Source organism: Botryllus schlosseri, chromosome 15 (genome assembly GCF_051294905.1).
Source record: "Botryllus schlosseri isolate E-star chromosome 15, Bs_hap1, whole genome shotgun sequence".
Classification (NCBI taxonomy): Eukaryota; Metazoa; Chordata; class Ascidiacea; order Stolidobranchia; family Styelidae; genus Botryllus; species Botryllus schlosseri.
In genome coordinates this window covers 20,987,155-20,998,283 of record NC_137250.1, presented here as the reverse complement: position 1 = coordinate 20,998,283, position 11,129 = coordinate 20,987,155, and the positions used below count along the sequence as shown (strand labels likewise).

The window sequence follows — 11,129 nt, the reverse complement described above, 5'->3', positions numbered from 1 at the left end:
TGACAAACAACTAAATTTTCATAATACAGGAAATGCGTATGATAAGTATAAGTGCTTTGAGGCTTGGAATTCCTTCAGTGATCGGTATTTTAGTATATTTGGAGACAATGACAAATTCGCTCCGAGTTCACAGTGACTGCTGCAATCCTACAGTTGTAAAATGCCTTATATACCGCATACTGTAGCCCTAGAACTCATCTTGCATTTTAAAGCTGAGTTCAGTGATACTGGAATGAGATTTGCAGTCTGCAATATGCAAAGTTTAATTTTCAAAATGGATGAGATTGCTATACTAAAAATATTGACAATTGATACTTTCAAAAAAAGCAGTTTTTTCAGTAGCTGTAGTCGTAAAAATAGCCTATGATGGATTGATGTGAATGAACACGATCATCAACACGGTCAGATTCAAATTGTTAATCTAGGTGTATTTTCTGCATATATTTTGCCATTCATAGCCAGGAATTGCTGATGTCAATAACGAAAGTCAAGAAGCAACTGCACTTTATGAGTCATAAAGTGTTCAGTACAATATTGCACTTTCAAAAAGGCAATGGTTGGCTACTCTTTCATTACACATTATATGCTACATTGGATGAATGTTTCGGTTACTACAAGAATACAGTTGCACACATAAGGTTTCACATTATGTTGTTACATATTATGTCTGGGAACTTACACCTCATATCCGAAATTCATCAGAGTAAATGTTGAAGCTCTAATTCTATCAAGGGATATAGTATTATATGAAAGTCAAGTGCTAGCCTCAAATTGATGTATCTATATTGTCATTCTATTTCTGGCCATATGAGCAGTATGCATGAGAGATTAACAGGCTATTCTCAATACTAGGGTTACCCTACATTCTCCTTCAGGAGGATTTGTCCTCCTTTTTCAGGTTTTTGGCAATTCTTCCACCTTAACAGCTTTTAGAGCTAGGATAATGGATAGATTTGAGTGAAAATTGGCATTAATAACGCTAAATAGGAAATTCATGGTTTCTAAGTCAACACCACTAATTGTAACTAAAAAGTGTGTAAAACGGGAGCCGAACGAAAGTGATGACCTTTTTTTTCTTTTAGTCAACCAACCACAATGTCAAGAAAAATTTAACATTTTCTCCGGATTTTACTCCAGTATTGTTAGTCTGGAAATTTTGAAAAAGTGCCCTTTCCCGATTCCAAAATTGGGTAACCCTACTCAATACAGCATGGATTTTCACGAATTATTGCTGATCAATATCTTTTCCTTCTCTTGAATATAGTGTCCGTATCATAAGCTTGTTAGCATCCTTACATATATCCTTCCACAATGTCGAGAGCAAAGGCTGAGTAAGTGTTAATAATGCACCATTGCCTTGAAATTATGATCATGTAATACTTTTTATTGCAATCTTGCAGGCCGATGTTTTGCCTTGGGGAGAACACCCTGCCTGTTTCCATGAGCCTTTTCGCCACAAATAGAAAACGATTGTGCAATGCATTGAGGGAAAATGAATCTGTTCCAAAAGGCGCGGTAGTTGTGCTGCAGGGTGGAAGTGAGATTGGTCAGGATGCTACAGATGTTGATTTGGTTTTTCGCCAGGTGAGAAAATTGTGCATGGCTTTATTCCATGTGTTATAACTAGGGCAAGTTTACGCAACTTTTGCAACCTTTTTTTACAGCTTACGGCAGCTTCCTAAATACTCGTAAGATATGTAGAATGCTGTTGTAAGCTGTTTGAAGGAATCTTATGGTGCAACTTTTTTCCATCTTTTTCATGCAACTTTTTCGATTTTTCATGAAAGTTTGGTGAAATACACGGCCAAATTCGACTGAAACACCGTAAATCAGCACAGAAGTAACACTTTTACGAGTATTTCGGGAGCTGAGCCGGAAAATTGACCTTTTTTTTAGTCTAGTTTTTTAGAGCAAAATGTGGTCAAAATGCAACTTCTGCAACTTTTTTCAGAAATAAATGAATAAATGCAACTTTCCATGGATTTAACTACAACAAAACTTGCCCTAGTTATAACCAAAATATATACCTTATGTAGGCTTTATATGTCTGTATGTATATTCATATAACATCCAGAACACAAGCAGACCAGTTGTTCGTCACAGCGGAATGGGCAAATTAATGACTACTAACACTAGGCTTGCAACCAAGTTCCGGGTCACAAATAAATGTTACTTTTATTGTTTTGACCCTAGTCATTTTCAATTCAATTCTGAGTCAAGTCCAAGTCAGGGAGCCTGTTAGTCGAGTCATAGTGTTAGTCGTCGAACATTTCCACATTCAAGACGAAATACAAGCAATTTCTATTGAATGAATACTAGTCGGCCCTAACCATTTACCGCACCATGACCAGACATATTGATCTCGCCTTCTGTCACTTGCCACCTGATTTTGTCGCTTGTCATTTTATGCTATCTTCTTTTACTTTCATTCAGTGTGCATGCCTCCTCTTTACATCGCCCAGGCCAGGTGGGTGTCTGATCTCAAGGACTACTCCAAGTTTTTTCGACACCTTCCTATCTTTCATTATATCACAGTCTTGTGGTGTATTGAAATGATGACATTGTTAAAAATAAATTGAATTGAATTATGATGCCATTCCATCTGCAGGAATCATTTTTCCAATGGTGCTTTGGTGTTACTGAGGCTGATTGCTACGGGATTATCGAGGTAGACACTGGGAAAGCAACGCTTTTCATGCCCAAATTTTCGGATGAGTACATTGTGTGGATGGGAGAGATTCATTCGTTGGGGCATTTCAAGGCAAAATATGCTGTGGACGACACCAAGTACACAACCGATGTAAGCGATTTTCATGCTGCTGTGAAGTATTCCTGCTCAGACCATCTCAAATATTGACGCACTTGAATAATGCAGATTGCCGAGGCTTTGAAAGAAATGAAACCTTCGAAGTTACTAACATTGGTAAGTTGAATTCTTCCTGCTATTGGCATTTGTTAGCTTGACAATTGATTGTTATCAATCATTTTCTGGTTCCGAGTTTCGGTTTGTTCAACTGTTCAATTTAGAAATAACTTCATCGTTACATAACACCACAAGATTGCAATGATTTGAAAAGATATACACCTACCTTGGCCTAGAACAGTGGTTCTTAACCCTGCCGCCAGCGCCCCCATGGGGGCGCTGGCGATTATGAAGGGGGCGGAAGCGCTCAGGGGGCGCTGGGCTCAGAGGGAATGGTATGGGGGGCGCTGGAGAAAAATGGCTTCGCAGTAGATGATGTGGTGATAGGACATATCCTTAATGAGTATTCAGATCAACACCGAAAACTTCGTTACATATAGCCTTCAAAATACATATAGGTTTAATTGTCCATGGGCGCCTAAATGACTGACACCGAATGTTCCTGTCTTGGCAATCTGAAACCCAGAAGACGAAATCCATCTGGCAGGGAAAAAGTCTATGTCAGTGAAGAAATACCAATCTGAAATCGTGTGCGTCTTTTAGTTTAGTACGATTGGGCGACAGGGATATTCCTGTTGGGCGATATCACCGTTGAGCGATTCTATATTTTTTGTTATTGCAGACTGGGGGTCACGAAATAACATCATGCAACGAATTCATACCAACGGGTTCGCCCGCCCGAATATGTTTAATTATTAGTAACGGGCCCTACAGCTTTCAAGAAACCTCACAATGTTCGCTGTAAGTTTTGATGAGTCTGCGCACACTCAACAACTCACTGCGCTGACCCTTGGACAACAGTGCGTAACGACTAAAGAAAGGTCATAACTTCGGATTTGTTGTGCGCAACGTAGATTTTCTGTGCGCAGAGACCGTGTCAGCACTGCGCACGTGCGCAGCTTAGAGGGAACATTGCACCTCACTCAGCTCTACCGGTAAATGTGTTTACGTGAGCAGAGAGAGGATAAAAATTGATCTCAATTTACATGCAATTCCCGATGTTATTGAACAATTTAATCATTAATTAGTGAAATTTTTCGCGCTTCGCGCGACTAGGCGAGAGTATAGCTGCCTCCGTAAATGGACACCCAATGTAGATACCTAATAGGCTATCAGCAAATAGAGGACAGCCTAATGGGGGTCTGGGAGTGAAGTCCCCCGGAAGTTTGGTTTATCGCCCGATGAGGGCCCTGGACCAACGTTTTTTGTTTGGGGGGGCTGACGAAGTGCTGTTACGGCCCTGGTAACGAATAATTGTACCTGCTGGAACGCCCGAATATATTTAATTATTAATTACGTGCCCTTTATTTTCCTATACAACAGCTCACTCAGTGCTGCTGGTAAATCTGATTACGTGGACTGAGAGGATAAAAAGTTTATAGCGACTTATATATGTAATTACCACCTATTCATTCATGCATTATAGAAAATTTTGGTGCCTACGGGCGACCAGGCCACACAAACTTTGCTGACCATCAAAATCACGCTACGGGGTTCGTTGGGAAGAAGCCCTCAGAGGTTCAGTTTATCGCGCTATGGGTGCGCAAGGCAATCGTTTTAGGGGGGTTCACGAAGTGCTGTTACGGCCCTCCCTCTTACTCATTGTCATTATTACATTCCTTACAATATGAAGTTGGGGGGCGCTGGAGAACGATAATTTTTGAAAGGGGGCGCTGGAAGAAAAAGGGTTAAGAACCACTGGCCTAGAACATCGGTTCCCAACCTTCTTGAACATGCGCCCCCCTTGGCGATGGTCAAAAAATTGCGCCCCCCTGACCCCCCTCCCTTCACTTATCGTCATGTCAAAAAGAGCACATCATCTAATACAGAGGTAAGCAACCTTTTTGCGAATCACGGGCGCATTTCGATTATGCATGTAGCCTAAGGTCGCATTCCAGGGCATAGCCGTAATGAACTAACTGGACGCAAAATACCTATGTTAATCTCTCCATATCCATTCCCGATGAACTCCAGACCATTCTACTTTTCACAACGGCCTATTGTGCGCACCGAAATCGCGAGTGGCAATGTTTTGAATAGTTGCTGGAATTGTATTTTGTCGCACCGAGCGCGAAAATTTTTCAGATTCACGAATGAATTCCGTAATTAATAGTAGCAGTATCACACATTACTCACAAATATTTATTCTTTTTCCGCCCATGTGATCAGATTCACTGGTTGGGTTCATGTAGGGAGTGCTTATTGAAAATTTAGGGCAAGTTACAAATAATAATACATCTTTGGGTTGGCCAATTGTTATTAGTCACTTTGCTGCATGCTGTAATTTCTTGACCCCATCAGGATTGTCGATTGTATCGATAGTGGAAATATATTGAATCTATATATATAATATATATATATATATATATTGAATATATTGCCCAAATGTACCATCAACAAATTCCTTTCGCGAAGAGCACACGATTCCGATTCCTGCTCAGATCGAGCAGGGTACAACTATATCAAAATCGAAAAATGAAGTGATGTTGAATTGCGCGGATCGCGAAGAAAATTTCAAGATTAATTTAAATCTCTTTCACTCTAGAGTGGTCTTAACACTGACAGTGGTAAAATGACCAAAGAGGCATGCTTCGACGGAATCAGCAGGTCTGTAAGCTATGCTCTAATTTCAATGCTCAAATACAACACATACGAATGTTGAAGTGACGAACTCTATTCATCTGCAGTTTCGTAGTGGAAAACACGACGCTACACAAGGAAATGTCGGAGCTCCGTGTCATCAAAACGCCGCAGGAACTGGATGTGATGCGATACGTTAATCGCGTGAGTAGCGAAGCTCACAAAGAACTTATGCGCCGCATTCGACCAGGCTGGCTGGAATATCAAGCCGAAAGGTGAGAATGAAACGTCTGTTTCGCGATCTGCAGGTAACTTTGTTTCTGGAAATTCAGCGTGTTCAAGCACCATGTGTATCTACATGGTGGCTGCAGACATGTAGCTTATACCTGTGTGGGAGCGTCAGGTGAAAATTCTGCGGTTCTGCACTACGGGCATGCTGGTGCTCCTAAGGATGAAAAAATTGAAGATGGAGATATGTGGTGAGTCATTACGTTTATTAAACTGTGAATACATTCATGTCGAAATTACAAGCTTTCCGGTAATGAGACCAGGGTTGTAATGACTTGAGTCATGACTCGAGTCGAGTCATTTTCTTAAAATCTAAAAATAACTCGACACATTCCATATAACTAATTCAAGTCTCCTATAGCAGGACCAATAATTGAAAAATAGGCCCACAAACTGTGTTTTATCAGTTTGAATAAACATGTTTAGAGTGAGAAAAATGAGTATGTTATGAATCCGAGGCCTTCGATATCACCCAAGAGTTTCACAGAAGTGAGTTGAACTTGACTTGAACTCGATACTGATCATTAAACACTATGACTCGAGTCGAGACTTCGTTCGCTGTGACTCGGACTCGAACCGTTGCTCCCTGACTTGGACTTGACTCGGAGGTGAATTGAAAATGACTCAACTTGACTCGAGTCAAAACTATAAAAGTAAAATTGACTTGTGACTCGGAACCATGTGACTTGGTTAAAACCCTGGTTGGGACAACTCGATTCAACTTAACACTACGTGTGAATTGACTTGACTCAAGTCAACGCGTGTAATGACTCGATGTGACTTGTCACTCGTAGGTAGTGACTTGTTCCCAACACCAGAGATCGATTACGCTACTAAGTATGAGCTATACCAAAATTTGTACTCAAATAGAAGTTGTGAATTTCACAGCCTGTGAAAACTATTTGAAGTGTAAAAAGACAGGTGTATTAATTACTCAAGTAGTTTGATGAAGTAGATTGGGATGAAACGTTTCGTCATTCGCCAGCGAATGCTTTCAGAATTGCAAGATTAATGTTTGTGACTGACGCAGATTATTTGATGTTGTCACAAAGAGATGCCAGTTTGAAAACTAGATTCTGTCATCGTGATACCAGGCATACATTGCCCAGTGGTTATTTGCAGAGGTAGTCAAGTCAAGTATTCATTGTTGGTACTCAAGTAAGCCTACATCTAGATTTAGCGATTTACAAGTATAAAAAAACTATTCTACGCCTAGCTGTGCCTAATAACTGAAAACTGTTAAGTAGAACTCCATTATTAGACACCTCCGTATATCTCATGTAAAGGTTATTATGTCAATCCAGGTTAAAATGTTTATGGGCTTGGATATTTCAAGTATTGAAATTGAAATTCAATTTAGCCTCTGTTGACAGCTTGTTTGACATGGGTGGGGAGTACTATTGTTATGCAAGTGATATCACATGCTCTTTTCCCGTTAATGGTAAATTCACAGAAGATCAGAAGAAGATCTATGAAGCTGTGTTAAAGGCTTCACTGGCTGTTCACAAGGCTTTGAGACCAGGTAAGATGTATTCATTTGATCGGAACACTATTCTACTCACAAAATGTGATAGATTATACTCATTTTCACTTGGACTGGCACAGCAATGCTACAAATCCATGAAAAAAGGATTTCCTACACAGAGCCCTTCCGCGTATCTATTTAGTGTCCTCTAACCAGATAACCGCATAAGTGTAACTGGTGAATGAATATTGAATAACTATGGTGGGTGCTAGACTCCAGGTAATTTTCGCTTTTCGGAATCACAAGAACCATGTATAACAAGGGCTCCCAACCATTTTACACCGTGACCATTTTCCAAAATCATTTGCCCGCCAATTTTTTCGACTTACAGCTTTCCCGGTGTCAACTGTTGAACATAAAACACATCGTGGCTTGTACACTCCTTTTTCATTAAGATATGTAAAGCCAAGCTTCCCATAACTTTCATCACACTTGTTGCCTTTAGCAAGGGTAGTCATTGCGTAAATTTGCTTGGATTATAATGATATTGACTTCAAAAACTGGCAACCTCCATGGGTTACGTTTCAACTAACATGGTATGGCAAATTCATTAATTTTGTAGGTGTGTCATGGGTGGATATGCATAAACTTGCTGATCGTATACAACTGCAGGAGCTTGCAAAAATTGGAGTGATTCACGGCTCAGTGGATGAGATGATGGAAGCAGGTCTTGGATATTTGTTCATGCCGCATGGACTGGGTCATTTATTGGGTCATGATGTCCACGATGTTGGCGGATATTCAGAGGTTGGTGGTTATGGATTAGTCAAACGCCTGCGTTAAGATATATAGTGCTGGTACAGTGTTCTCCCGAGAGACCAAAAGAGATTGCTTTGAAGAATTTACGCACAGCTCGAGTGATGCAACCTGGTATTGTCCTAACAATTGAACCTGGAATATACTTCAACTGGGCTGTGAGTATCAGACATGAATCATATCACAAAATACCTTCGCATATCTCTGAGATCATTTTCAGAAGTAGTAAAGTAATTACCAGGGCTGTAACCAAGTCACAAGGTTCCGAGTTAGGCTACCAGTCAATTTTACTTTTATAGTTTTGTCTTGAGTCAAGTCGAGCCATCTTCAATTCACACCATGTCAAGTTCGAGTCCAGGTCAGGGATCAACGGGTCGAGCCCAAGTCATAGTGTTTAGTATCGAGTTCAAGTCAGGTACAACTCACTTCTATGCAACTCATGGGTGATATCCATGGCTTCAGATTCATTAATATACTCATTTTTCTCACTCTAAACTTGTATATTCAAACATATGACAGACAGTTTCTGGGCCTATTGTTCGTATCGGTCCTGACTTGAAAAAGTCGAGTTGATACACAAATTGAATCGGGTCAAGTCAACTCAATAATGAAGAATTTGAAAATACACTAGTATGTGACTCAGAAGAGTATCAATATCGTGTTTTGTATCCAATCAGGGTGATGGTCCATAATTTCAAGATGCTACTTCAATGGTGTTATAAATACCGAATTGGATGAAATTGTTCTCATTGTGTAGTGCGAACTGCTGCAAGCCGACGTCATGTTAACGTATTGCATGTGGAAAATTGAGATCAACTATTTCTAGCATTGAACCAAAACATTTACCCTAATTCTGTAAATAGAGTAGACTGATTTCAATATCCTGGTGAAGTACAACTTCAATGCTGATCACCTGGGATGGTCAATACAGAATGATTCAAGTTACTGTAACACGTTGAAATAGGATTGGATTGTGGCATATTAGTTTTATTGTTTTGAAAAATTTTCTTCACAAATTCTAATCATAGATTCAGTGAACTACACATATTTATGCATTGATGGTCAATGTTCAGTTCATATGCTACGAGTAATCACAGTCACAGAGTCTACACGACGCAATAATCTTACTTGGTATTGCAGACGATTGAAAGATCATTCAGTAACCCACAATGGGCAAGATTCCTTAACCGAGATGTATTGCAAAGGTTCCGACACTTTGGAGGAGTATGTATCTTTTCATATATAGCACATAAATACAAACATGCATAATAATAGCAGTGATGTAGGCCTACATTAGTCACTATGTCTTTCGATCACGTAGTGACTTGCTGTCAGTAGAGTTCGTTGGAATGCGTCGTATTTTGATGACAAGTGAATGTAATACTGATGTTGATTCACTTGGAACTGTTACATAACGCCGAAGAATAATTTGACACCAAGGATATACTCATGCTTGATTAGGGCTACCATACATCCTCTTTTAAGGGGATTTGTCCTCTTTTTTGAGAATATTGGTTAAATATAGGGCAAAATTCCACTGAGATACAATAAATCACCACTGAAGTAACGCTTTGGTGGCTATTTCGGGAGCTGAGCCGGAAAGTTGACCATTTTTTATTTCATTTTTAGTCAACCGACCACGAAGTATGAAAAATTTACCATTGTTTCAGGATTTTCCTTTGGTATTGCAAGTCTGAAAATTTTGTAAAAGTGTCCTCTTTTCAGATTTCCAAAATATGGTAACCCTATGCTTGATGTAATAGGTTAAAATAGCTAGACATAACATAAGGTACTGATAAACATTGCTGTCCATTTTACAGGTGCGAATTGAGGATAACGTAGCAATAACTGACGATGGCATAGAAAATCTAACTTGCGTGCCGCGAACAGTGTCAGAAATCGAGGCACACATGGAAGAAGGCCGTAAGCGTTATGAAAATGCGTCTGACCTCGGATCACTTGTTCCTGCAAAGGGTACTTGAGGATGATCGTTATCAAATTCAGTTTACTAGCTGCTGACGATTACCCCTAACGAGCCGAAAAAATTCGGCTCATCTCAATTTGAATATACTACTCAATTTTAAATTCAGTTCAATGTAACAATTCAGTATTCTGCAATCTCATCGTCTACTTTGAGATAGTCTTTATTTTGAAGTTGCAATTGTTTGTGCATTAGTTGTCAGTAACTTTGATTCAAGTATCGTGTACCAGGACCGATACTTGAAAAATGGGCCCAGAAACTGTCCTTTATATGTCTGAATAAACATGTTTAGAGTGAGAAAAATGAGTATATAATGAATCTGAGGCCAGGGATAATTGGTTTTCACCCAAGAGTTTCATGTAAATGATGTAAACCCTGACTTGAACTCGATAATGAACAGTGAACACTATGACTTGGACTCGGCCCGTACGCTCCATGACTTGGACTCAGTAATGAATTGGAATACTCGAGTCAAACCTATAGAAGTAAAATTGACTTGCGACTCGGAACCTAGTGACTTAATCACAACCCTGGCCTAGGCTATTAACTTGGAAATCGGTAGCTTTGGCTCAAGTAGATATTCACGTTACTTTTACTCGAGTACCTACGATGACTACTTTGACCGCTTCTCTGAGTTGTACGCCTATTGTGTTATCAAACTTTGAAGTACAGTATACTGTTTATCATATTGTTGCAATCACTTTTTACTTAGATATGACTGTAGATAGAATGTGTAGATATTTACGATGCTACTACTACTTGTGCCGGAGTAACAACAATGACCGCCTATGTTAGTTGTACACACTAAATAATGTTATCGGGATTGAATTGCGGTGTTTGTCATATCATTGTTGCAAATATGGAATAAAATTCCACGAGATATCCCATCTTTATAAAAAAAAAGCCCAGAGAAGGATGCTTACAACGAAACAGACATCATCAAAATGAAAGACAGTATCAGTTAAATTTCATCATTCCAAAACACCGCAAGACTGCGATACAATGAAAAGATAGGAGGTGCCGTAACGACCTGGAGTAGTCTTTGCAATCAGACACCAACCTGAGCTTAAGCGATG

General features: G+C 39.6%; 3 protein-coding genes across 3 annotated transcripts in view; 1 reads left to right on the top strand and 2 right to left on the bottom strand.

Annotated features, from left to right (window-relative positions):
- Positions 1 to 11,129, bottom strand: part of LOC145457416 (threonylcarbamoyladenosine tRNA methylthiotransferase-like) — a 264,970-nt gene that overhangs the window by 56,620 nt on the left and 197,221 nt on the right. The gene's annotated exons all lie outside the window — the stretch shown is intronic.
- Positions 1 to 11,129, bottom strand: part of LOC145457413 (kielin/chordin-like protein) — a 298,320-nt gene that overhangs the window by 120,175 nt on the left and 167,016 nt on the right. The gene's annotated exons all lie outside the window — the stretch shown is intronic.
- Positions 1,213 to 10,935, top strand: LOC145457421 (xaa-Pro dipeptidase-like). The gene is made up of 12 exons (XM_080335644.1): positions 1,213 to 1,331; positions 1,401 to 1,584; positions 2,609 to 2,800; positions 2,876 to 2,923; positions 5,469 to 5,530; positions 5,611 to 5,778; positions 5,836 to 5,982; positions 7,165 to 7,313; positions 7,879 to 8,063; positions 8,120 to 8,230; positions 9,213 to 9,296; positions 9,893 to 10,935. The coding sequence occupies exons 1-12, from the start codon at positions 1,312 to 1,314 to the stop codon at positions 10,052 to 10,054; spliced, it is 1,512 nt and encodes a 503-aa protein (XP_080191770.1). The 5' UTR covers positions 1,213 to 1,311; the 3' UTR covers positions 10,055 to 10,935.

Excerpts from the sequence above, each read along its gene's own strand:
- LOC145457421 (XM_080335644.1), top strand. The coding sequence starts at position 1,312 with ATGTCGAGAGCAAAGGCTGA. Across the intron at positions 2,801-2,875 it reads ACACCAAGTACACAACCGAT|ATTGCCGAGGCTTTGAAAGA; the intron begins GTAAGCGATTTT and ends TGAATAATGCAG. Across the intron at positions 5,983-7,164 it reads ATTGAAGATGGAGATATGTG|CTTGTTTGACATGGGTGGGG; the intron begins GTGAGTCATTAC and ends CTCTGTTGACAG.